Source organism: Zonotrichia albicollis, chromosome 6 (assembly GCF_047830755.1).
Source record: "Zonotrichia albicollis isolate bZonAlb1 chromosome 6, bZonAlb1.hap1, whole genome shotgun sequence".
In the NCBI taxonomy this organism is placed as follows: Eukaryota; Metazoa; Chordata; class Aves; order Passeriformes; family Passerellidae; genus Zonotrichia; species Zonotrichia albicollis.
In genome coordinates, this window is record NC_133824.1 from 19,083,871 (window position 1) to 19,111,101 (window position 27,231).

General features: G+C 44.7%; 1 protein-coding gene across 1 annotated transcript; it reads left to right on the plus strand.

The window, feature by feature from the left end:
• The first annotated feature begins 264 nt into the window (after positions 1-264).
• On the plus strand, positions 265-27,138 carry EGLN3 (egl-9 family hypoxia inducible factor 3). Its single transcript, XM_005479846.4, has 5 exons — positions 265-997; positions 20,715-20,834; positions 22,690-22,826; positions 23,516-23,589; positions 24,688-27,138. The coding sequence occupies exons 1-5, from the start codon at positions 641-643 to the stop codon at positions 24,723-24,725; spliced, it is 726 nt and encodes a 241-aa protein (XP_005479903.1). The 5' UTR covers positions 265-640; the 3' UTR covers positions 24,726-27,138.
• Positions 27,139-27,231: the final 93 nt, after the last annotated feature.

The window sequence follows — 27,231 nt, forward strand, 5'->3', positions numbered from 1 at the left end:
TGCTCCAAGAGCTGCGGAGCGGCGGAGCAGGACGGAGCAGGGCGAGGCGAGGCGCGGGGGTCGCAGCCGACATGCCGGGGGAGAATTCCTCAATGGCGCTGCCCACGCCCACTCCGGGGGCGCGCGGGACCGCGGGCCACGCCCCCCGCGCACGTGTGGGAGCCCTCGCCGCGCGTTCCCCGCGGGCCGGCCCCGCCCTGCCCCGCGCGATTGGCTGTCCGGGCCCCGCGGGCGGGGCGATCGCGCCGCGGCGGGCGGCCCCTCCCACGTGCGGCGGCGCGAGCACACATCCCGCACGTAGCCGGCGCGTTAATCAGCGCGGGGCCATCTGCCGCCCTCCGGCCGGGGCGGGGGCTGCCCGTGCCCTTCCCGCCCGCCCCGGGCCGCTCCCGCACACTGCCGGGGTGCCGGCGGCGGCAGCAGCAGCAGCGCGGGGTTTCGGCAGCACCGCCGCTCCCGCAGCGCCGGGCCGCGGTGCGTAGCCGAGCCCGCAGCGGCGAAAGTTTTGCCTCGCCTCGCCTGGCGTCGCGCCGCGGCGGAGCCCCTGCCCGGCTCGGCCTGGAGCGGACGGCGGCCCCGCGGGCATCGCTTCCCAGCGCGGGCGCCGGCGGAGCAGCGGCGCGCCCGTCCCCGCCGCGCTATGCCGCTGGGGCACATCATGAGGCTGGACCTGGAGAGAATCGCCCTGGAGTACGTCGTGCCCTGCTTGCACGACATCGGCTTCTGCTACCTGGACAACTTCTTGGGGGAGGTGGTGGGGGACTGCGTGCTGGAGCGGGTGAAGCGGATGCACCGCGACGGGGAGCTGGCCGACGGGCAGCTGGCCGGCCCCAGCCGCGGCGTCGCCAAGCGGCACCTCCGCGGCGACCAGATCAAGTGGATCGGAGGCACGGAGGAGGGCTGCGAGGCCATCAACTTTCTCCTCACGCTGATAGACCGGCTGGTGATGTACTGCGGGAGCCGGCTCGGCAAGTACTACGTGAAAGAGCGATCCAAGGTAAGGGTCCGCGGGGCCCCGACCTGCTGTCCGCCCGCGGCACCGGCTCCCAGCCGGCCCGACCCGCCTCGCAGCTGCCGCCGGGACCTGCCCGAAACTTTCCGCGGGCGCCGGCCCGTGCGCGTCCGCGCTGCCGGGGGTGCCGGCGGGGGCCCGTGGCTCGGGCAGTCCCCGGGGCCGTCCCCGGGTGGCGGAGGCGCTGTGCCTGCCTGCGGGACTCCCGTGACCGCAGCCGCTCTCCAGCCTTCGCCGCCGGGTGCGGGGTCCCGCTGGAAGCGGGGCCGCCCCCTGCGGGTCCCTCGCCCCCGCCGGTGCCGGCAGCGCTCCGGGCCGGCTCCTCGCCGCTCCCTTGCTGCGTTTTCGCCGGGATTTTCGGCTGTCGGACCCCGTCCGGTCCCTTGCCTTTGCACCTGTGTGACACCGGCCGTCCCTTCTGCAGGCGGCTCCTCGCTCCTGGCCGTGGGCTGGAGCGGCTGCCCCCCGCTTCTGGCTGTGCTCACCCCGGGTGCAGACAGGGTGGGACAGGCGTGCCCCACCGAACACGTCTGACCGTGACTGCGTTCCGCGGGGGAGCAAGCTCTCCATTCTCTCCCTGCGAACGAACGGACCCGGCTCTGATCCGATTGTTTGGATGGTTCTCACATGTATTATCCTGAGTAGTTTCGCGGTTCCAACTCTTGTCGCCATTCTACAGCTGAAGAGATTATCGTTACTGAATCGAGTACGCACAGAAAACGGGATGTTTAGTAGTTTGAGCATAGCAAACTTTTGTTTTAAAGAGATAAGTTGTTTTTTTCTAGGCTTACTCAGAAATGGAGGCGACACTTGTATTATTAGTTCCTTTCCCAGTGAAGTTTATTTGCACTTGCAATGACATTAGTGTGGGATAACTTGTCTTTTCTTTCCTTACCTGTTTTGCTACGGCTAAATGAGCTAGCTTGGAACTAAGCTTACTTTGTTGTCCTGAATGCTTATTTCTTTATTTCTGACTTGACATAGTACGTTTTCAAAAGGTCCACTGCTTTTAGAGTATGCCAGAAACAAAAACAATGAAACTTTTAAAAATGATAATAGGGAGAAATTAGGCATTTCTCTAGGTCCTAACTTGCACTGGACTAAGGGCATGTGTATGGTGGTACTGCGATTCTGCCCTGAAAATGAAGAAAAAAGTACAGTGATGTTCACCAGTGACTTGGGAACACACTGAAACCTCTGCATACACCCCCACACGTTTACACACAGTAGTGGGAACAATAAAGCTTCCTTACTCTTTGCTCCATTGAATTACTGATCATCAGTTCAATTAAAACTTGGGTAGGTATTTTTTTACATGTGGGTGGGTTGGATTGTACTTATTCCTGTTGAGACCCTTGTATGAGGAGGCATAAATAACCATCCTGCCTTGGCTCACCTTAAAGGTCATCCCCATCCTTTCTCTGGGTGATTTCTGTTTACCTGTTTACTGCTGAAAGTGCATTTCTGGCCAAGGGGGTGTGTGTAGGGGTGGATATTGTGTGTGTGTGTGTTTGGGGAGTTGCTTGAAAGTTGGATAGGAGTGAAAAGGAGGCTGTCCAGCCTTTTTACAAGGTATTTGTAAAACAAATCAACTGGATGAATGAAGGATGTTGGTGCTGGCTGGGAAGAAACATATTTTGGGCAGTAACTTTGGGTTGTAGACATGACTTTAAAACGGAGTTTTGGTGTTTTTGAAGGCATTCTTGTACAAATAGTAATTAAAAAATAGAACAGAACTTGTTTTATAAATAGGCAGCAGGCTATTTACAATGAAGAAAGACTTCTGGCTCTTGTGCTTTAATGTGAAAGTTGTCAGACTCCAAACAGCACATGGAAGTGCTGCACAACAGTCTGGGACTGAAAGGGACTCAATATCTCAATACTGTTTATAAAACCAAATGCAGAGAAATTTTCATCAGATGTTAATGGTAACGAATCCTCTTGTTATAATAAGAAGTACCATGGGTATGTGAGGCCCTGGAACAGCAGCTGCTGTCTGTAACTGAGATGTGGGATGCCTTCAGCAGGAAGATTATTCCTGTGACTAACAACTGATTGCTACAGTGCATGCAGGTTCCCACATCGGTTTAAGACATTTCTCTTCCACCATAAAATCTTCGCATTCTGCTTTTCATCTGAAGTCTTATGAATGCATACACACAAATCTCAAATTTAAATCCAGTATTTTTATCTGACAGATTATGCATGTAAATGAATGCCCACAAAACTTTCACAGCTTAACATTTGTGGGGATGTGGGATGTTCATGGGCAACTGGACCAGAACATCTCTGTGGGACATGTGCTGTTGTAATTTATTGTTTTGGGATATAGATAATACTCAAAACTAAGAGTTCAGAACAATTTGTTTAAAATGTAAGCATTTAGGTACACGTTAACTCAATTTGTCATGAAAATGTGCTTATGTTGTATCAGCTCATCATTATTTAAAGGTTTATTCTTTTAATAAGTAGTATGACTTTAGTCTTCAGCCTAAGTGTTGGAAGAAGGCAAGAGATTTGCCTGGTAAATGAACTTACATCAGTTCAGTGTGAAGTGCTTAATATTTTTGTAGCTACACAAACATAAGTCCTGAACAACTTTTGTCAAATAATTGAAATTTTCCTTTCAGCTAAATGAGAGAAACAAGTCACTTGGGATTGTGCTGTTGCCAAGTTAATTTCAAGAGCATTTCAAGAGAGTTAAGATTGCATCAAAGAGAAAGAAGTAAAATTTTCAAGGGTGCTGGATATTCATAAGAGCTGCTGGCTGACATTTGAGGGCTGATCATGAAATGTAACCTGCCGTCTTTGCAGACCAGTCATACAAATATGTCTTTGGTGTAAGTTGTATTTTAAAATACTGGCTGGTTAAATGATCAAAGCATGGTTAAAGGTTGATGGACACAATACACTGCTTGTTGGCTTTTGTATTCTCATCAGCGAGTCTCCGTTTTCTAGTAAAATAATAGAATGGTTCCACTTTTCTAGTAGGTGAATGACTAAGGACATCACTGAGGCATAGTTGACCCAAGTTCAGTCTTCTCCTCAGAGTGAGAAGATTGATGTCCTTGTGCAGAGGGATGTTCTGGCCTGAGGAGAGAAGTCACTCTGTTTTTGAGGACCTGTCACTACCCTGCTGGAGCTTTCCCTGGTGGAGAAGTGGGGGTGGGTGTTTGAGGTGAGCAGCAAAGCTGCAGCTTGCTCTGTGAGGCCAGTCACCCAGAGTGCCCTCTGGATCAGGTGGTGCTCCAGGGACTGCAGGTGGAAGGGTGATGTGCTGCAGCTTCTGGCTCCCCAGATCCCAAAGTTCTGTCTTGGGGTTTACTGGCATTTGCAGGGACTTGAGGGGAGTGCCCTGTAGGAAAACACTGTACTATAAATTTCTCCTTCAAGACTTGAGAAATGTTTTGGTCAATGTTTTGTCTTTGGAGTTTTTTGCGGTGTTTTTTTAAGAGACTGCGGGGCCTGGGGCAATTTGGAAGTCCCTGATGTGAGGAGGCAGGGGACAGAGTATGTCAGGAGCCAGGCTGGCTGGCTGGTGGGTGGAAGTGTTAAAGCTGTGTTTGCAGTGGGATGTCTGCATAGTTCCTCTGCTGCTACGAGGCTGATGCCCTTGTCTCATTTTGCCCCTGCTGGAGAGGGGCAGCTGTCCCTGTGGCTGGGCAGGTCCCAGGGCAGTGCCAGCAGTGCCCGCTGCCCTGGGTACCCCAGCTGAGTCAGCTCTTGACATGCTGCCAGCACTGCCTGGGTCCTCACGCTGAGGGGTGGAAGCTGGAAGGTACTTTGAACTGGTGTGGCTGCACTCTCAGTGGACTCTGCACCTCCTGCTCTGAGTCACAGATACCCTCTTGGGTACCACCAAGGGCTGAAATCCATGTCAGGGCTGCCTCTGGGGACTTTGAGCCCATCTTGCACCTGCTGGACACCTGTGAGTCCTGCTGGTTTGAAAATAAAGCAAGAATTTGTAATCTTAGTAGTTGCTCTGTGCTGAAGGAAGCCTGTGATTGATGTTTTCAGCTCAGAGCAGAACTGCTCACATTGTGTCAAGTGTATGGCCTAAAGTTAAAAAATAAAAGTGTTTTGAATGTAAGATTAGTTAATTTAGAAGTCCCCATGGGATGTGAACCTTCTCAAAAACTTGCTTCCTCTGCTTGTTGGCATAACACCACCCTCTAATGCTCACAGAAGTAGGTCTTTTGGTAGCAGTTCATAGCTAGTTTGCTGGGAACCAGAGTGGGTTCTTGTGCCTATCAAATGATGGGGTGGTCCTAGGTAGGTTTTGAAAGATGGTCTGCCTAGCAGGTTGTTACCAAGATTTCTGTTCCTGAAGATTGAAGAAATGGATGAGATGTTACAGCAGTAGTTTTATAAAGTCCCTTATGACTCGGGTAAGGAGGTGAGGTATTTTTGCATTTATATATGAAAAAAGAAAAGTGCTGTTCTATAACATTCAAATTCTGTCCTTTGCAATTAAAACACAGTGAAATGCTGAATTTTCTGACTTGAGGTACTGATTTGAAGAGTGAGATAACAGAAAACTCTAGCTAAAGTAGGCTGAAGAGCAGTACTGCCCCTTGAGATATACTGGTTTATTGTACTTACAAAGTATTTTTGGTACTTGGGTAGCAATGTGCCTTACAGTTAGTTTACAATGGGAGGTCTGATGAGCACTACCATCCAGAAGAAATATGCATAATTTCTTTCTTCTAATCAAATGCACATGTTCTGCCATAATGCATAAGTTCAAATCTGTTCTTCTGGCCAGCTGCCGGCAGAGTCCAGAGCCACTGGAACTGTAAATACAACAGACAAGTCATTTTATGATATGAAACTGAAGAATTCAGCATTGGCACAGATCCTAGTGTGGTTGCTTTGGCTCAGTGTCAAAGCTGATGTTTATATCTCTGTTTGTCAAGCAAGATTAGTTAGCCTGGTTAATTATACACAGGAATGTATAATTTTTACTTGACAATCAGATGAGTATAAACTTGGGCATATTAACACTTGTTTTTGTTCTTCATCAAATTATTCTCAATGACTTTTGAAACTTTCAGAAGAACTACTTCTCCGAAAGAGGCACTTGGAGAATCTTTTCGATAAATTCTTCTTTCAGCAGGGACAGGGTATTGGAGAAATGGATCAATTTTTCACAGACAGTGATGGACATGTCTGCAAGTGGGTTCAGAAGCATGGGAAGCCTCTAGGGACTGGTGTTTGAGTTAATACTCAGGTGTTGAGGTTGCAAGCAGCTTGAATTCCGTAGCTGTTTTGTATCCTCACTCTTAAAAACCTGACTGTAGTGCGCTCACAAACGTATTTCATGGTAGGCAGTGGCAAAAACCTGCTGCCTTCGGTGTGTGTTACACCAGGGCCTTTGGCTGCCAAGTGGCTTCTCTTGGTCCTCCTTTCCCCCTCTTGCCAGGGAAGTCTGGATCCCCCCAGTGACCTTTATCACACTGTGCCGGGATCCTGTCCATGAGCTCTACAGCCATAGTCCCAGAGAAAGGCAGAAGGTGGTTAATCCTATGAATGAAGGGAAGTGTCAGTGCTCCCAGACAATGTAAAGATATGAATGGTCTGTTTATCCTGAGTTTTGCATGTGTTTGTGGCATCAGAGCAATTTTTTTTTTGTTGTCTGTAGTTTTACAGTCCAGCAGTTCTTAGTGAGTCGTGATAGACTCTGGTATTACACAGTGGTGGCAGAGCAGTGAAGTTTTCCACAATCTCTCATACACTGGCCGTGCATTTTCTGCAGTAACTTATTCATTGCTGTGCTTGCTCTGGTAGCAGTTCTTGCTGCTATCGTGTCAGCTCTTAGTGCCAGGGACTTGCAGAGGTTGCCTTACTGGTGTGCTGGCCAGAGCTTGGTCACTTGCAAGCCCTAAACAGGTATGTGCCACTCAGTTTGCTTTTGTGTGAGGACCCATTGCTCACTGAATGCTGGTGTGACTGTAATACAGGGCATCAAGGCCTCTGTGTATGGGAGTGTTTGTCCTTTGTACCCACGGGGATGTGTGTGTGGCATCACAAGGTGCAGTATCCTTGGGAAAGCCACTGGGGAAATGACAAGATTCAGAGTTCAGCACCCTGTCCTGCTGAGCTTGCATTTTGGGAGGGAGGAGAGCTGGCCATGGAATCACAGAATCAATTAGTTTGGAAAAGACTTCTGAGATCATTGAGTCCACACTGTGACTGAACACCACTATGTCAACTAGACCATGGCAGTAAGTGCTACATCCAGTCACTTCCAGGGACAGTGACTCCACCACATCCCTGGGCAGCCCATTCCAAATCTAATCACCCTTTCTGTAAAGAATTTCTTCCTAATGATCATTGCTATTAATATTTGTGTGCCTTTTCCCAGGGTAATTGTTAATGAATAATTCAGTCCATTTCATACAGTTCATTGCTAATAGCAGTATATGTTAAAATGGACATTGATTCTTATAACACTGATGCAGGGCAGGAAGTATGCAGTAAAAGTGACCTGTTACTTTGCATTAAAGATTCCAGCTGTGTTAATCCCAATGCCTTCATCTGATTTTACAGTAAACTCTTCTTTCTCTGACTTTCAAATTTATCTGGATGGTGGGTCAATGTAATTCAGACTTTTCTTGCATGTTGGTTCCTGGCAAATTTGCTTGATTTATTACATGGAAGTATTCTTTTCCATATTGCAGAGATATTATTTTTAATTCTTTTTCCTGAGGTGGTGGTGGAACAGTACTGCAAGTCTTTCCCTTTTGCATGTGGAAAGGATGAGAGAGGGAAGAGATAGAACCACAATGATCCAAGTGTGTATGCATTTTTAATTAGATGAATTTTTGATGTTTCCTGAACAAACACAATACACTTGGAAGAGATCAATACTTTTATCAAATGTTTCAAGATGACTCTTACTAAGACAAGGTACTTTCTTTTTTTTTTTTTTTTTTTGAGGTAGTCACTTTTTTCTGCTCCTCTTGCAATTGGATTGAATTTTCCCATTGTGTAGCAGGCTGGGGGCAAGTGGTCCCTTGGCAGCAGCAGGCCCCATAGCACTCACCCATCTTTCCTTCCTTAGGAAGGAAAGCCTAGGAGGAAGTGTTACCTGTTTTACCTTCATGAAGGAGGATGTGTGCATACCAGCATGAGGGAATTTAAAGCACTGGGTTGGATTTGCCATGACTGTAATCCTTCTGTCACAAAGCTGAAGACCGAAACAACATTGTTAGAAAGCTGCCAACAGCACATCTCCCTAAGCTTCTGTGAAAAGGCTTTATTGGTAAGGTTTATTAGTAGAGGAGCTCTTGGGAAGAGGTGTTTTGGAAACTGCTTCTGGTACCTGTGCCTATGGCTGATGGCTGCTGTGGTAGGCTTCAGGGTGAATATTGGTGGGGCTTGACAGAAGATTTTGACTGATGCATAACACTATGAAACAATTTGGTTTAGACCTGGTATTGCTTTGAAAAGATGTTAGAGTGGGTCAGAAAAGCAAGAAGGTCTCTCAGTTCAGTCAGTGACGTGAAGTAAGATCTTGAAGGAGGTTCATGCCAAGTAATCATCTATTTCCCACTGTTTAAACTGTTCACAGGCACATCATCCCATCAGCACACCACTTGTGACCATTCCTGTGAAGGATTTGGGGAGAGCTGTAAGCTCTGTTTCGCCTCCATCACTCACACATGTGCATCTAGTATCTGTCAGTGACAGAAAGGAGCTTTTTCCCCTACAGTCATTTTTCTCTTGACATTGTGCTTTGATAAGATTAGTAGGTGAAGAAACTTAGTGCCAACATGCCAAGCACTTAGTAGAAAGCAGTTGATTAAACAACCTACTTGCTGCTCTGATTTTTCGCAAATAAAGTAATCAAAGAAATTTTTGCTGACCATAGTGGTTCCATGGAGGCTTACTAAAGGTTCATGTTTAGCCACTCAGATAAAAATTAGTAGTCTAAATGGCAGGAGTACAGCACAGCACTCTGTCTGCACTGACTGGAAACAGCATAGTTTGTCCAAAGCTTTGCAGCTGGAAATGGCAGAGTAGCCATATCTTTTGCCAAACATCAGGAAATTGCATCCTGCTTTGTAGCAAAAAAGATACCCATTTTGAGTCTTGTGTCTATCTAGTTCATGTGAATCCTTTGGTCAAAATAGATAGTCTGTTTTCTGTACTTACTTTCTGGACCTGAAAATCCAAACAAGATATATGTCTGCATTTTTCCTGTCTGTAAGCCATAATATAATTAATCATTGCTTATGTGTTCTTGCACTGTAATTTTTTATACAAAGTGATAAGACAAATGTTTTTAAAACTCTGGCTCCAGTTCAGCAATTCACTTAACTACTTTTTCTTAAAGGCAGTTTCAGATCAATGGGACTTCAAGCACATATTCTGGTGCTTGTCTTAGACTATGCTAGAATATGTCTAGAAAACTGTAGGAAAAGTTGTGTATCTTGTGCCATTCCTGGTGTTTGTATAAATATTTTTGTTACATTTGAAATGCAGGTCATCTTTTATGTGCCCTCCTGGGAGGCAGCAAGGAGCCTCACGTGATGATATAGATAGTAATGATTTTTATCTGACCTTCGCAACTGACTGTCTTATAGCAAACTTGTCTTAATACCATTAACAGTAGCACTCATTCCAGTAATGCATGCAAAGAGATAGGCAGTGTGTGGTGAGGAATGCCATATGGAATGGGAAAAGCCTGAGTGTAAGAACAGAGGGCTTTGTGCTGGTGGAGATTGGCATGGAGCTTCCTGACTGCCTTGGAACTCCAGGGAGTGAAGAGAGCTTCTTGCATAGCCATCCACACTGGAAAAAGGAAAAGCTTCACCATAAATGCTATAACATGTCCTGCTGTTAACACATAAAAGCCATACAAGTAGATGTGCACAAAGAGGAGAGAGTCCCGCAGAATGTATTGATAACTCTGTTCTTGACAATATTCACTGATGTTTCCACCTCAGTAAGTTAACTGACCCTCTGTAATCTGCTGTATGGAGCATGTGCATGGTGTCTCCGAAGCAGCCCAACAGGAAGGATCACTGCCTGGTTCACCGTTTTACAGACTTCCTCCTCATGAAGGAGCAGTGAGAGGATTTGTGAACTCTGGTCCTCATTGCCAGATTTGGTGTAATTCAACATTTCATGATGGTCAAACACTGAAGTCTCAAAGTTGTGCATTTTACCAAGGTATTTGATTGCATAACTTGATGTTTAACTGGTGATGTAAAGGCTCAGTGCAGTCTCACATTTGCACTGATAATTTCTTGGCAAGAGTGAAAATGTAGTTGACATGATTTTTTTGTTTGTTTCTTTACACTTGGATGTAACTGAAACAAATATTTTTTTCTTTGCTGGCACTTGGTTAAAAGCATGTTTCACTATTTACCATCTGTAGAAGCTACTGCTGCTAGTTATAAGCTGTATTAGTACAGTGTTTTGGCTGCAGTTAGAAAAGGCTCTAGCTGTGCCAATGCTGACCAGAGCTACAGGCAGACACAGTACCTGCTTCACCCTCACACTGAAAAGGGCATATGTAACCCTAGAGCTCTGCCTTCCCCTCAAGTATCTGTCCTGCCTTCCCCCTCTGTGCTTCCCACCACAGAGATGCATTTGTAGTCCATATCTCTAGCAAAGCCAGTTGCAGGGCCCCCACCAGGTGGTTTCTTACCCCTGCTGTTAGCACAGCCTGTCATGCCTATGCAGCCACAATCTCTCATCTCCATCCCAGGGCAGAGACAGGGATGAGGGCTGCCTCCTCTGGCTGCCCAGGCAGCTCTACCCTGGGACAGCAGCCTCTGTCCAGCCTCCAGCTTGGCTCAGCCTTGCCTTCCCCTGGGGTGGCTCTGAGTACGTACTGCTCTTGTCACACGGGCTGCCAGAAGAAAGATTATGGAGAGGAAGAGGAAGAAGGAGGGGAGTAAGCCAGAAAGAACGCTCCAAGCTTTCTGCATCCTCAGGAAACATCCTGAAGTCACAGCAGAGAGTCTGCCTCCCTTGCTCAACAGTTGCAGTGCTTCCTGCAGAAACTACCTTAGGTGCTACAGAACATTATTGCTCTGAGACTCAGTCCTGAGTTAGGCCTTGAGAAATCTCCCAAGGGCTGCTGCTTCAGTGAGTTGTGGTGGTGGGAATGACTGGGTAAGGTTCCAGAGGGGGCTGCAGCAAAGCAGAGCAGCAGGTGTGAGCAGGCTGAAACCTGCCAGGCATGGATGTGTCCCTGTGCAGGGCCACTGCCCCAGTAGGAGAGTTGAAGCCTGTGTCAGTGGCCACAACAGAGCTGGCCTTTAGCTTGGTCTCTTCTGTCAGGTGGTGGCAGCATAAATCCACAGGAGACACTTGACCAGTGGACAGAGGGAAGTGGGAATTCAGCAGTCCGTGTTCAAATCCAAAATCTAATGTTGTCCATGTTGCTAAGGAGCAGACTTCCTTGTTCAGGAGATGAGAGCTTTTGTGGATATCTCTGAGACATGCAGATGTAAGGCTGGCAGTCAGTTTGTGGTGTGTGCATGTCTGTCTGTGTGTGCTTGCTTTGCTCAGAGTTGCTGAGTGTCTGTCCACTCATACCTTAGTGGTGTAAGTACCAGCTGTGTACGTGGTGGAGAGGAAAGGCACTAAAACACTTAAGATTTATTTGGTTTTTTTTACCAATAGGTTTTATTGCCTAGCTTTAGAACAGGTGCACAGTTTGATTATTACAAATTTCCCTTGAATCTGAATATCTTGTTACCCTTCCTGCATGGAAGGATGGTGTGCCATTGAATACACATCTGTCCACTTTAACTGAGAGATTACACTGCTGTAAAGTGCACCTGTAGACAGAGCAGTACAACTTTATGTACAGGCAAAGCCTTAGAGGTAAAGAACTACACATTATTGAACCGTAGTAGAAATTATTTCTGATGGTAATTTGTTTTAGATAATTTTAATGGGTTTTACACTTAATTATTCATTCAAAATCTTATGCAGGATACTGTTATCTAGGCAAGTCCTCTGTAAAGGTATGGGTGAGCAAAAGATGTGTGGGTAGTGTGATGGCTTCCTTCCAAAATTAACATAGGAGATAACTGGTCTCATCAATTAGCATTAATTTGGTTTTACTGCTGTGATAACAAGCACTTAAGAACGTTGATCTCTCTGTTTATGCAGCACAGCGATCCTTAGCAGCCTCAGGAGCCCAGATGGCTCTGACAGGGAGGACCCTTGAGGCCTGTTTGGGGTACCTGCCAAGTGTGGTGGTGCTTCTCTGAACCCTGCGTTCCTCTCTGGCAGTGAAGGGTGTTTTTCTCTGAGCCAGAGGGGCAAAGGAAAACATCTCCCCCAGTGTGGTACTGCCTCTGCTTGGTGAGATCATGTGGGGTCACAAGAGGCATCCTGGGTGGTGGCCTCAGAACTGTTGTTGGCAGCTGGGGCCTGCTGTCCCCTTGGCACACCAAGGTGGTGGCTCATCACCTCTGCCTGCCAGCCTGTCCAGGGCTGCCCTGATGAGCTCACGGCAAGGGTTTGAAGTGCTGCATACCAAATGTGAGCTGATAAAAGTCTTGTGGGCTCTGCTGCTCACTTGCCCTGGGCCCACAGGCTAAAAATAAATGGGTAATAAAAAGAAAAGGATGTTGGCAGCTCAGGCAGCTCCAACAGCAGCAAAACTTTGGCTGTGTTGTGGCTGTCTTTCCTGACCTTTATTAGTACAACCACAAGAGCATCAAAATATGCAGTTATTTAAATGTTGCAAACAACAACAACAAAGTTGTGTAATCCTCTGGGTGACTAGTAGCAGAACTGAAAAGGTCTGACTTGCTGATGAAGAATGAAAGGCTGGAATATTTCAGGAACTGAGAGATTATCTTTCTACCCCACAGATGAGGAATGTTCCACCCTGGGAGGATGTGTGTGCTGGTTACCAGGCTTTTATTCCCTGCTGAGAAACTGAACATACAGGGACAGTCCTTACAGATTTCCTTAATGAGCTTGCACTTATTTATGAATTTGCCTTTCTGCGGGGGTGGTGCTTGTCACCATGTCCCCCAGGGCTCATTACAGGGGATGCTTTCTCCATCTGCATCAATTGCTTGGGATGCTTTCTCATTAGTGCAGCTTGGCCAGGTTTGGTTCTTTGGGGAGAGGAAAGGACTGAAAGAGTTTTCTGGGTGATGAAAGAGGGCTTCAGCAAAAGGCAAAAATAATCCTAAATGTAATTAGGCAGCATTTTTTTTTTGAAGTGTGGGAGATAAGCCTCTGTGCCTGTGTTCGCAGCGCGGAGGGAGGGACAGCCCAGTAAGAACGAGAGGCGAGAAGTGCCTGAGCGCCTGTGTGCCGCTGCCTGTGTGGGTTCCTCGTGTCTGAGGCGCTCTCGGGAGCGGAGTTTGCCTCGCTGTGTGCCTGTGTGGGTTTCCCGTTGTTCCCCCAGCCCGTGTGTGTGTGCCTGTGTGGGTTTCCCGTTGTTCCCCCAGCCCGTGTGTGAGGCGCTCTCGGGAGCGCAGTTTGCCTCGCTGGCCGTGGCCTCACGCTCCGCACGTAGCACTGTCGCTAAGCCATCACCCCGCTGGCCCCCAGCCAGCGCTCCCCGGCGCAGGGCGGGCGGTCTCTCTAAACTCAACAGCCTTTATTGATACATCCCCGCACTGCGCATGTTTACAGCTGCTAATTGGAGACTTAATCTGAATATCCTTGACTGAACTAATTCACTGGCAATAGCCTTTCAAGTTCGAGGTCCTGCCGCGCTGGTGTGCCTGCTCTGCACAGCGCTGAGCGCCTCTGGAGCGGCGCTGCCGCGTGTGCGTGCGAGGCACAGCGAGCGGTGACAGCCCCGACCAAAGCGTGGTTTTAGGTCAGAGGAGGATGTAAAATAAGAATCTTGTCTGATTTTGTGTTTGCAGAAGACGAGAGAAGCATTTGAAGTAGTGGAGAAAAGTGTTAATTGACATGCACATAGGCTTATGTGGATTTATTAAGCATACAAGAAAGGAGGCTAATTGTTTTAATTACTACAACAGGCAAAGATGCTCGTTGCAAGGACAGTTGTGCTCCTATGGCAGTTTCAGATTTGTTTCCTTTACTTTCAGTTTTCTGTTTTCTCCTTGCTGTGACCAGAGGCTGAATACAGAGAATTTGGGTGGTGGTCTGAAAGCAGTGTTAGTTTCCTTGGCTTTTTCAAAAATGTGAGCCATGTAGACAGTATACAGTGGTAAATGAATGCCTGGAACTCTCTTGCCCTTGGAAACCTGGAGAACTACTTCCATGGTCAGATCCTTTCAGAGTTTCTGAATTGTCCCTTGACTTTAGGATCCTGTAGGATCCCAGGAGGTATCCAGCAGTGGGATCAGCTCAGCAGAGCTCGCTGCTGCATCCAAAGGCTGGTTCCCAAATGCTCCCTCCTCTCTTGACACTTGCAGGTGGCTGCTGCCCACATGAGGCACGGCTGTTTCCTGCCTTCGCATTTCACAGTGGCACTGCTCTGGCAGCCAGCTTGAACTTGAAGGGCATCCAGATTTATTTCTAAGTGTGTGTTCTGTTAAGGAAAAAAAAAAGTAGTCACAGGCTGAACCAGTCCTTCATATTAATAGGGTATGAAAAACTAAATTTTGTTGCCAATCATAAGGAAAACTTCTTAAGCGCCATCACAGATTCATTTAACAGGGAGCTCATTTTTAAAGCAGCATCAATCTGTGATCTGTTTTCCTTACAGACACCTTCCGTAAGATTTGAGAGCTTATTAGAGGCTCCTTGAGCTACAACTAGATAACATGCCAATCACCAACAGTTGTGTGGCATGGAGCTAATCCATGAACAGAGCTTTCATGGGTAGTTCTTTTTTTCTACCCTTAGTTCTTAAAAGAAATTTAACAAGCGGGGACAGTTTTCCATCATACAGTAATCAGCATATTATCAGGTAATAAAAGACTTTTGGTTGGTCAGCAGAAATAAATCAGTGTCTTAGCATTTTCTTCCTGCAGATGAGAGAATAGTCTTTCCCACAATTCCCATCCTCAGGTTGTTTCTCAAAAAATTCTTTTAAAAAGTCTTTTTATGTACCTGTAAGCAACAAGCAAGCTGTGGTGCATTCAAAAGACTAAAAAAATAAGAAAGGAGAGATGAGATTTCAGCTGCTGGAAGATCTGAATCTAATGATCAGGCTTGCATGTGAGCAAGAAGCAAGTACCAGACCACCTGGTGAAAGTGCTATCCATGGAAAAAGGATTTTTTTACACAGTTGCAAGTAATAGTTTGATTGAAGACTGGTCACCAAGTTATGGTGAGGAAACCAGTTTCTCATGCATTATGAGAAAAATGCTACTGAAGCCCATTTCATGTGTTGCTTGATTGAAATTAGCAGACTTACTCCCTCTTGGAACTGGTGATTCCCTTTCCAGCAGGCACTAAGCTAATGTTTCTGATTTGTTGGTGTTTCAACATAATTTTTTCCCCTCTGTTCCTTCCCATCTCTATAGAGTATTAAGTTAGATCAATGTTCCCAGTTCATGCTTCAGTATAGTAGTTGAATATTTTAACTTTCATAAATTCAAACAAATATTTAATAATGTTCATGAATATTTCATACTTAACCATTATAAGCTATGCAGCACAAAACACTTAGGTGCAATTGGGTGCAATAAGAAATTACTTAATACCCCAAATACCCCATAGTGTTTATATGTCAGTCAAGCCTCAACTGAGAATCTCCTGCCTTTGATCATGAAATGTCAGACTACTCATGTTCTTTTAATGTAGAGCATGCTGTGTGCTTTTCCCTTTCTGGATGTAAAGACTGTGCACATCTATGTGCTAGAATCAGGTTGAGCACAATATACATTCAAAACTAAGACAATCAGGTGAATCCTGGTAGTCCTAATACCCTAGAGGAGTGATCAAAAGTGATTTTTGTTTGCCCTCAAGTTCAGACCTGAGAACCACATATTGGGCTGAAATTTGGGACCTTCTGACCTGGTGTCTCCACTGCTTGCTATTAAGTACTGTTCGTTTCCACCTACAAACATCTTCTATCAGAGATATTTTCTGAAATGTTCTGTTCCACATATCAGGCTGCTCTAGCATTGCTTATTTTGTAAATCATGTCTCACAGCATGATCCTGGCCATCAGCTAAGAGAATTTGTTTTTCTGCTTGCTAGAAGCACTGGGAGGCAGGGAAAAATCCTCTCAATGGAACAGTTGTTTTTTATCTGCCTTCAAACTTTACTAGCGTCTTGCAGTTTGACTTGCAGATTTCTCTGGCTGACTTGAGTGTAATACTTAGACTGAATGATAGATAACTTATTTTTGCAAGCTTCTGTGCAGTGTGGAATTTACTGATGATTCCTGGGTCCTTCCTAAAGCTGGTAATTGCTGTGTGTTTAACTTGTGGTTGATTTGCACCCTGTTGGGAAAGCTAACATCCCTGAAAATGACAGAGCTGAAGCTTTAGTCTTGATGATTTGCTTTTCATTTTCCAAGTTTTGTAGGTTTAATTTATGACTGTTGACTAGACTACCAGAGCATTGGTCTTCATGTGGTGGTGTGTGTGACTCCAAAGGCATGCATCTGGGTATCAGTTTTTAACTATTCAGCTGTAGTGTAAGACAAACTCTTCTTTTTAACTTAAAAAAAGGGAGTGTTGCAGAAATTTTCTGAGTGCTTACACTGGGAAGTTAAGCCAACCAGCAGCCATTGTAATAGATTGTATTGGAAAAGCAAAAATATTAGGTACATTCCTGCTCATCACTGCCTGCTATAGTAAGTTTGATTAGGTTTGAAGATCATTAATGAAGAGAGGAGTTGCTTCCAAAAATGGAGTGTGCTCTTCTGGACACAATAGCCAAAAGTGTAGGAAACATTTTTAACTAACACTCCATGTGCACACCTGGTAAATGGTTTGATTATTGTTATCGAGCCTCTGGCTTTTGTAGCTGGACTGTGCACTAATCTGGCAGATACCAGTGTTCACAAATTACCTAAATTAAGTCTGGGTCACGCATCTCATCTCCTGTTTCTTGTTTGCTTTAAATGATTCCAAAAGTACTGCTAACAGCTGGAATCCCTGCTGAGGCCAGCTTGATCTGCTCTGGAGCTGCTCCAGCCATTGCTCTGATAAGGCTTCATATCATTTCAACAGTCTCTAGGAGGACCAGAATGATTTCCCTTCATTGTTTAAGGTTTCATTCAAATATTCACTGTGCCAGGAAAAAGGATATTTTACTTCTGCTTTTCTTCTTTTGCTACTGCTACTAGAAACTTTTTTCTCTTTGCTTTTCTGAAAGTTAAGCTGTAGTGTGGCCCATGCTTTAGGATTCTGTGGGAATTGTTCCACTTAATCTCCAGGGATGGAGTGTTGCAGTTGCAAAAGGTGCACACTGTAAATAAATAAATTATGCATCAATGCTGGAGACAAAGGACATGTTCTAAGAGAGCATATTATGTGGGGGAGGCCAGGGGAAACTCTGGCCTTTTGCCTAGATTTCCATAGTAAATAAAGCACCTAAATCCCTTTTAGGGTCTGCAGTTCAGTAACTTTTTGTTAGTGGCGTTAAAAACAGTAGTAATATTGGATTGATTTTTGGGCAGTTCAGTAATCTTGGAGTAATGTCTACTCTCCAAAGAGAGACTTAAGGCCACCATAATTTTGTGTTGTACATTGACTTCAAATGAGGTACTGTTGGCCATTGAGGTTCATCCATCCCCTGGTGTGGTGAGCAGCGCTGTGCTGAGCTGGCACTGCAGGTGCCCATGCCCCTGGCAGAGCTGTGCCACATCCAGCTCCAGCACTGCCCTCCTCCCTGCCCCTCTCTTTGGTAGGTTGGGTTTGCAGGGAAAGGTTTTGGTAGCTGAGAACCCATCAGGGTTTTTTTGTGAGAAAGTGCCAGAAGCTTCTCTCATGTCCGACAGAGCCAATGTCAGCTGGCTACAAGATGGACCCACTGCTGGCCTAGTAGAGAACTTGGGAGTGAAGTTGAGCTTGGGAGGAAGGGAGGGGTGGGGGGAAGGTGTCTTAAGGTTTGGTTTTATTTCTCACTATCTTACTCTGATTTGATTGGCAATAAATTAAATTAGTTTCCGCAGCCTGCGACAGGTACTGGTGGGTGATCTCTTCCTATCCTTATGAACCCATGAGCCTTTCATTACACTTTTCCCTGCTCAGTTGAGGAGTGGAGTGATTGAGTGGCTTCAGGGGCACCAGGGTCATATTTCCCAGCGTGTGAAGATCCTGTTTTACACAAGGTTGCTATTTTCATTGTTAGACCTGATGCAGCTCATGGCATGTGGGATGGGTGAAGGTGCCCCTGCATGAGGTGCTGTGCTAGTAACTGGGATGGGGAATGCACAAACTGGGTTATCCCCTCCAGTGAGGGCCCGGCTTCCTCAGACCATTATTACATTGCAGATACAGCTGACTTGTGGTTTCCACCAGACTTATGCCCTTAACATGTTTCGAGCACTGAGCTGTAGACGGCCCTTACTGTTGTTATCAGGCTGATAGTGAAACATAGTGCAGCTCTGGAGCCATTTGTTACAGCAGAATGACAACAGAGCAGACAGGATCTACAGCAGGGCATCTACCTGACTGCTAGGCATATGGAAGAGGGCTTATTGCTTGGAATTAAAAGTATTTGCTTTTGTTTAGCATAATGTCCTGACCCTCCAGGCCACTAGTCTGTCGGCACCTTTGGCCTGAGGTGTGGAGAGCGGGCCCTGGGGCCTTACTGCTGCCTGCAGGTGCTCTTCTGGTGCTTGTTGTGGGGAGGAAAGTTAATTTATATCTGGCTGACTCCTGTGGATAGGTTTTGTTCTTGGTAGCAGAGGGTTTGAGGGATCCACTGTGCTGGCTGGCAGTGGCTTCTGTGCTGGTGTTTGTTGGCACAGTGAAATTTCTTTGTTGATTAAACCAGCATGTGCTGTACTGTACCTGGTCATGTCCCATGAGAACAGCATGCCTTTCACATGTGCTTGCAAGAAGAAAACAGGAATTCTGGGGTTCCTAGATAAAAATTTCTTAGTAAAGCCTATACTGTCAATCTCCAACTATCAATTACATTATAAATGGTGCATATCAGATCATTGGAGCAGGTCATGCAAAAGGTGCACAATCATATCCTTGTTCTGTGGCACAGGCATGTAAAATACTGGTATATGTGAAGTTAGGGTTTTATTGTCTGAAAGGATGGAAAAGTAGGTGGGTAAAAAACTGATTGGATGGTTGGACTTGGAGGGTCATGGTCCATCAGACCTCCAATAGCTGGAGGCTGCTACCAAATGGGGCACCACAGGGATCTGTCATGGGACCTGTTGTGTTAAACACACACCTTTATTTATCAGTAACCTGAAACAGATGGCAGAGTGCGCTCTTCAGCTGTGCAGAACACACCAAACTGAGAGGGACCAGTTGATGCCCTTGGGGGCAAGGCTGCCACTCAAAGGAAATCAGATAGGCTGGGGAGACAGGCCAGCAGGAGCCTTATGAAATTAAACTTGGGCAAATCTGACTCCTGCCCTGGGGAGGAGGAGCCCCTTGCAGAAGTACAGGCTGGGGGCTGCCAGAAGCTCTGCTCCCCAGAGGAACCTGGGAACCCCCAGCTCATCCTGGTGGACAGTGAGCTGAACTTTAGCCTGTGATGTGCTCCATGCACAAGTTGTTTATGGTAGCACAGCACACAGATTGAGGAGTGATAATTGCAGAACCACATCTGAACACTATCTGCAGTTTTCCAGCTGAACTTAGTCCATCATTTCCCATCACTCTTGCTGCTAATTACTGGCAAGCAATCTGGAGATGTCAGGGAGTAGGAACAAGACCTCTATTGCAACAGCTTTAGGGGTGATCAGCATCACTGCCAAGTAGCCCCAATAATGATGAGTGACTGAGACACTGAGTGAAAGACATAGTACCCTACCAGCAGTCTCACCTGCTCTTGCCTGCATTCTGCTTAGGCTGCTAATTAAGTCAACTAAGTTTAATATGTTTTTACTGTAAAAACCTTTTAAGACCTGTTGATTGCCGTGTGGTTTGGAGTAATTCATGTTAGGCTTATCTTATCATTCAAGACGAAATTTAAACCATGAATTAAGTGATTGTGTCAGCAAGTCTGAAGATGATCAAAGAGAGAAATCCTCTGAAAGCTATTTGGTTAGTTCTGTGGCTCAGTCCATGAAAGCAAACATGCACTGCCCTGTGCAAACACAGCACAAAGGAGCTGCAGCTTTTTGCACACTTTGCTCTATGGAGTTTTACCAGCACCTCTTGGGGACCACTCACTTTGAGTTGCACACAGGGGTGTACATGACAATGACTGGAAGATATGAATAGAGGAGGATGGTGGTAGTAAAGCATGACATCCTGGGATGCTTTCTACTTTCATTATGACTGGAAAATCTGTTTTGCAATGACTGCTTATCTGTAGAAACCCAAGCAAATTTCAGCTGAAACTGCCTCAAAGTCACGTAGCTTATAGCAAGCTTGTACCATGTGTACTAGTTCTCTAGTTTCACTTTTTTCCCTTTTATTTTAGTGTATATATTGTGAATTATAAGGGTGTTTATTTTCCAGTTTTGAATTTCACACTGGCTGAGCTGTCCTGTGAAAAACACTTGTGCAAAAATATCCTCTAGGTTTTGGATTGATAATCTGAAAAGTAGTGAGCCAAACTGGTGGTGGGAGGATGCTTAGCAAATTAAAACTGAAGGTGGATATCTTGTAGGATTAATTATTTTACAATCTGTATGTTTCAGGCTATGGTTGCTTGCTATCCTGGAAATGGAACGGGGTACGTTCGTCATGTGGACAATCCAAATGGTGACGGGCGCTGCATCACCTGTATTTATTACCTGAACAAGAACTGGGACTCCAAGGTGAGTAAGCCATGGGGTTGAGGCACAACAGGAAGGAAAAACTACTTCAGAAGCAGAGCTCTGGAGCTGTCTGTTGTTTCTGTGAACTCTGATGAACTTCTGAGCTGCTGGTCCATTCTTCATCTCTTCTTTTTTTTTTCCTGTCTGTTTTTGGCAATGCTTTGGAAGTAAGAATGTGAACTGTTTCGTTATCGTCCTCTCTCATTCTACACACATACTGTTTTGTTGCTATAGGATAAAGCTACAAGCACTGGCCTGTATGCCTTTAACACTTTGTTTAGAGGAAACAGCAGAAAAAGAAAATCAATTCACTACAGAATAAGTGGATTGTGGAAGCAGAGTAAAATGACAGCCCAAATTTGTGACTTTATCATTCTTGATACTTCAGGCTAACCTGCAGAAGATATTCAGGCAGTTCCCTTTTCTTATTTATGAAGCAGTGGGGCTTAGGAAGAGGAACAAACGTGGTTTGATTCCACCAGTGGGTCTCATGATTGGGTAGAACTCTTGTTCCTGCCTATATTACTATAAGGCAGTTAAGTCACCCCTGAATGTGCCACACCTTTAAATTAGAAACAAAAGAGGAGTTTGTAAAATTGCAGAATGTCTCTTTTCAAGTCTGTTGTCTGTTGTAATGCACCACAAATGTTCATGAGGGTTATCACTTGAAAATTGTACAATGTTGTTTGCTTCTCTAACCTCTTTTTAAGACAATATGCTCTTTAAGAATAGGTAAATACTATGAACCCTAATAAGCGACTTCAGATACAGAGACAATGTGATTGAAAAATGCAGTGTTGCAGAAAAGCACATCTTGTTACAGAGAGTATGACAGTGAAACATCTCAATGTAATAAAATGAAGGAGGAGATGTGGGAAGAAATGCAAATATCCAGTTTATTTTGTGCATTGCACCCTTATCCAAATAGTGCGGAGGCACCCAAGTGAGCACCAAGAAAAGCTAACTGAAATTCAGGGCACTGATGGACTTTATTATGTAGATGTGATGGTGATTTTATGTAAGTGTATGCTGGAGGACATGCTATATAAGAGTATAATAGTACTGGGCTTTGAAAACAGCCATGTGCTTTAAACCTGGCTTAGCAGTTTCTCACTGAGGTCTGCATGTGACGTGGAGGTACCACATCAGGTTGGTGCTGCACTGCACTGTGTGATGCAGCATTAAAGTCTCCAAAGAGCACTCTAACAGCAGCAGGGTGAGGCAGGGTTCATCTTCATCTTTTCTTGAAGTTTCTGGAGTGTGTGCAGATGACCAGACCTTTTTCCTGAAAATCGTGGCACGTGGAAAGACAGAAATTGTATGGTAGAAAAACCAGGCTGTGTTATGAGTAGGGAAAACGGTGGCTGGGATCTGTAATGCATTTGAGAAGTTTTACAAATTTAACAATAAAACAGACTTCACTCTTCCTGAGGCGTAGAATTTAACTCCTAAGTGATTAGGCGCGTCGTCTGACATACTGTGAGCAGTATCTAACAATTGTTGGGCAGAGAGCTTGATCTCAGACTGGTCAGGTAGAGCAGCTTGTGGTATTCACTGGTTCTAGAAATGTGACTGGAAGCTCAGAAGTTTCCCAGTGTTTGCTGCAGGGCTGGTGTTAACTTATCTTCGTTCATTTGCTTTAGACAGAAGCTTAAGCTGAAACATTACAGACTGGTAAAACAAAGTGGCCAAGAGACACAGTAAGGTTTTCCAGTGTTGTCACGTAGGTGTCACATTTATCATTAGATGTTTATACCCCATTTGTTAGGTGTGGAGGAGAGAGAAATAAGTTGTTTTTCATGTGAATGTGTGGCTGTTTATATGTGCAAAAAACCAATCTTTCCTTTTCTTTCAGCTGCATGGTGGAATTCTTCGAATATTCCCAGAAGGAAAGTCCTATGTAGCAGATGTTGAGCCGATTTTTGACCGATTACTTTTTTTTTGGTCAGATCGAAGGAACCCACATGAAGTCCAGCCTTCTTATGCAACCAGGTAAGTACCATATTTAATATTGGTTTTTGGCTAGGAAAAACCCCAGAGCATCTCTTCTACCAGTATTTTAATCCAAAATTATGGCCATCATGTTTAAATACATGTGCATAAAAAATAGACAGATGTTGGGTGAATTTCCTGGTTTTGAGTCATTGGGAATTCTCTCATTAAGTAAGGAGGAGCAAGCTCAAATGATATATTTCCTCATGTGTTGGAAAAAAAGGCCCTTAACCATTAACAGGAGAAATCTTCCAAGCTGGGCATAGCTATTTAGCTGGGAGGTGCTGGGTTATTCTCTTGCCCTTGTAACACTATAGGGATTGTTGGGGCTACCATCTGTCAGCAGCCTGTGAAAAGCTGATGTGACGCAGGGCAGCCCCCAAGCTGCCTACAGGCCTCCCAGAAGAGAAAAACATGCAAAGGTCTGGAAGCTACTTTTGCCCTCTGTTACCAGGGGCCGTGCTCTCTTTTGTGCCTCCAGCAGAAATTCTCACCTATATTTCTATCTGACTTGTTAAAATATGCACTAAAGTGCTGTCTGTGTTTGCCTCTAAAGATGTGTCACTTTCATTCTACTTTTTTAGTCTACTAATCCAGTTTTGATTTTGCTTTCTCCACGAGCATAAAAGTGCAGTGCTGTATTTTAATATCAAAAGTGGAAAGACATGCAAGATTTCTTTATTTTGTAGATATGCCATGACCGTGTGGTATTTTGATGCCGAAGAAAGAGCCGAAGCCAAAAAGAAGTTCAGGAACTTAACTGGTATGATTTTTTTATAAATGTTCACTAGAAAGAATTTAATGCATTTTGGTATTTCCAGAGTCAGAGATAGACCAGAAGTGGTTCTGTAGCTACAAGCATATGTAATGCATATTTAGGAAGCTTTTTCTCCTGTTATTGCTAGTCAGTTATTTTTTGCAGGTGGAGAAGTTGTGACAGGAGATCAGGCCTGGCCCTAGAATCCCTGATGAACAAAGTGGGGAAAATGGGAGAGACAGTTTCTGATTTGACTCTCAAATGACTGACATTTTTTTCCTACCCTAGGTGGCTACTCCAACCACAGGGAGTCAGCTGTTCTTTTGTTATTTGGGAGGTGTATTTTGCCTCCTCCAAACCCTGTTTAGTACAGTGTTTGGACTTTCACAGACTGTTTAATAATTGTGTTCTCCAAATGTTCTGAATTAATAGGGTCTCCTGTACTAGTGAAGGGCTGAAGCCCACAAAGGGGTGACCCAGCTTTCTAATGGCAGCCACCCTGCACTGCTACAGTAATGGCTTATGAGTCACGGACTTGTCCAGGTGTGTTCCAACACCCTACCTCGGACCATGATCTAAGGGTTGCTGTTCAGAGCAGTTTAGGATCTGGTCTTCAGGGGCTGCCTCCTCAAAAAACAGTGTGGAGAGAGCACTTGTCTTTTTAAAAATGTGTGCAGCTGGGCAAAGTTGTAATTAGTCAAATGATTTTCAGAACAGACTGTTGTCATCTCTCTAGCTTGTATGCAAAGCAAATACTGCTTTCACCCTTAAAGAGGATCATGAAAAAGGGGCCAAGAGGCAGTGGGGGAAAAGTATCACTGATCTAGTGTCTCAGAGTTTATTGGGTTACTTAAATATTGCATGCATAATCTTCAATTTGAACATGAAAAATGTGTAAGATCTTTGTGTGACTGTCCTTGTTAACATGCCGTGGTAACATGTAGCAGTTCAATCCACATAGTGGATTCATGGCATGATTCTGAAATGTAAAGTATTGTCCATTGAAAATAAACCAATTTTTTTCTGTTTCTGAGTTTTCAGATGAATACAGTCAGAACCCCCTGGTTTAACCACTTCTTGGTTTTTTTTTTCTTTTTGATGTAGATGCGAGGAAGAGAGAAGCACCTCTTAATGAAGACTAATCAACTGCTCATGAACTCTTTGTGAGGAAATAAGATCCCAAAGATGACTTCCATTTCCAGCAAATAAGGGCAAAACATTTTTATGCACAAGTATGCACCGGTGGTGTCTAGCATGTGCATCTTATGCTGATGGTACTTAAGGCAGCCTCCTGTCATGCTGCATCTGGTAGAAGAAAGACTTGTTTGCTCTTTGCTGGAAAAAATAACCAGGGTTAAAAAAAAAAAAACAAAAAAGTATGTGATACCAAGCCTAGTGGTAGTGGCTCAGCCAATTGGCTTTTGATCACTCTTGTAACTAAGATAATGGTCATTGGAACTAGTGAAAAACTGAGTCTTATTTGCACTTTATGGGGAAAAAAGTTCTAGTTAAATGGGAAGAAGCCTTGCTAGTTTAAAATCAGTTGGCAGACTGCTGACAAGCACAGAGAGATATTTGACAGGAGAAATTAAATTGGATGTTTGTAGAGCATTTTACAGTCTGTCCCAAATAGACCTGTTGATGTATTGTTCATCATTTTGCTGTGCAGAACATTGGTTCAGCTCTTCAGAAACATGACTTCCCAGATGTTTGTCTACACAGTTGTTGCATTTTCTGGATCTTGTTTGCTTTTCAAGAGGCACACTCTAGCTCTGTAGCTGTACTGCCCTTTCTGTCCCAGGACCAAGGGGAAAGTAGTTATGCATCTGTTCACACTTCATAAAACCATTATTTTTTCTGTTTTGAGCAGGATGGGTTGTATGTGTTCTATTTTCACCGTTTGGTAAAGCAGCTGTTTTCTCCCAAGAATCTGGTAAACTTGAAAGGCTTATGGCACACAATGCATTGGCCCTTTAGGCCAATGATATGTAGAGAAGTGTTTGCTTTGTGACTTCTCCATCTGCTGTATTCTGTGTGACATAGATATGAATCTGAAAGGGAAAGATATGTCTGGCTGTCTGACAAATATATGATAAATAATGGGTAACTTAGACTTGATTTTTATGCTACATATTCTTAGTGAACACACTTGTTTAATTTTGCATGCATATGTAATTTGAATGAAACTGCAATTCTGTTTCGGTTGATCTGTGATGGCAGGTAACTACTGCTGCTGTGCCCAGGCTGTGGGATTAGAGTTATCCAATGGCAAAGCACACATTTTTTCTCTTCATTATTTTTTTTAAACTTATTAGACTCAGTAACTGGTCTACTGTCTAAACTTCTACAACCAGCACTTACTATGCAGTTCAGAATAGCTCTTAATGAAGCTGGGATCTGGCAGTGGATGTATTTATCACTCACACTAATTGTTCTCAGCCTAATACACTCACTTGCATTCATTTTTGTCTCGTGCTGTCAGTGTGTCTGTCAGACCCTATTAAATGCTCCAAATAGATGCCCCCTTCAGTGTCCCGTATTTTCCTGTGCCACCTGCCCATGCTGGGGAAGGTGGTGTGTCTGAACCTCTGGCCCCTGCACGGCTTCCCCACGCTCTGCTGCATTGTTGTGCTGTGATAGGCTGCACTTGAACAACTAGGGAATGGAAAAGCTGTGTGCAATGGCAGCTATTAAATGTCAGTGACAGGTAACAGCTGCATAGGACAGAAGAGAAGTAACTTTTATGACTTAAAAAATGATAATAGAAAATGAAGTATTTTTTAAAGTTGTTTTGTGTCTTAAAGAAAAGCTGAGCATCCTTCAGCCTGCCCATGAATGCTGAATGTAAATACAGCAGTGCTAATTCTCCCTGACTTCTCCCAGAGATCCAGCTAAGGTTGTATAGGCCTGAGCACTGTGCACCCTAAGACAGGAGTATGAGGGAACATGTGTGACTAACATCTTTACAACTAGAAAAAGACAAAGAACATGATAAATGTTCTTTAATGTTAAAAAAAAGTTATTCTACTACAGTTGATTCTAAGTAATACCAGAGACTTGAAGGAAACTTAGTGATAACTTGAAATTCTTATTCTAAAATGTTCATGTGGGAGGGGAAAGAGTTTGGGTCTTCCTTGAGAGAGCTTATCCTTTGAAATGTGAGAGGTGTTGGAGAAGACAGCATTACTATTTACAGAAGGTGATGGAATACACCTATTCAAAGTTAATAATGGCACATAAATTTGAAACTCTTACATGATTTTAAAAGGAGGAGAATCAGAGCAGAGGAAATACTGCTTTGCCTCTAGAAACTGTAACCTTAAAAATGAACTAGAAAGCATTGTTAGTACACATCTCACTGGAGCCTGGAACAGTGGGAAAACAATGTGATGGAAGGGGAAAAGCTTTGTGTAAGGGCTGAGAAGGGAAGGTACTTCAGTTATCAGTGTTGCTACCACCAGGTTTCTGCAGTGGTCAGCAATGTGTGGTGAATGGAGCATGGAGCAGTATGGTTGCATTTATTGTAAATAAATACATATTTTCTTTTTTTGTGAATATCTTCCTCATCTATATTGCATACAGAGAAGACAGAGCAAATTATTCTGTGGCAGGGTGTGTTGTCTTTATTAACACTTGTAATCAAGTGCA

Bases quoted from the DNA above. Each gene is read 5' to 3' on its own strand.
- EGLN3 (XM_005479846.4), top strand. From the start codon at position 641: ATGCCGCTGGGGCACATCATGAGGCTGGACCTGGAGAGAATCGCCCTG. The intron at 20,835-22,689 runs GTGAGTAAGCCA...CTTTTCTTTCAG, and splicing joins ACAAGAACTGGGACTCCAAG to CTGCATGGTGGAATTCTTCG. The intron at 23,590-24,687 runs GTATGATTTTTT...TTTTTGATGTAG, and splicing joins GAAGTTCAGGAACTTAACTG to ATGCGAGGAAGAGAGAAGCA.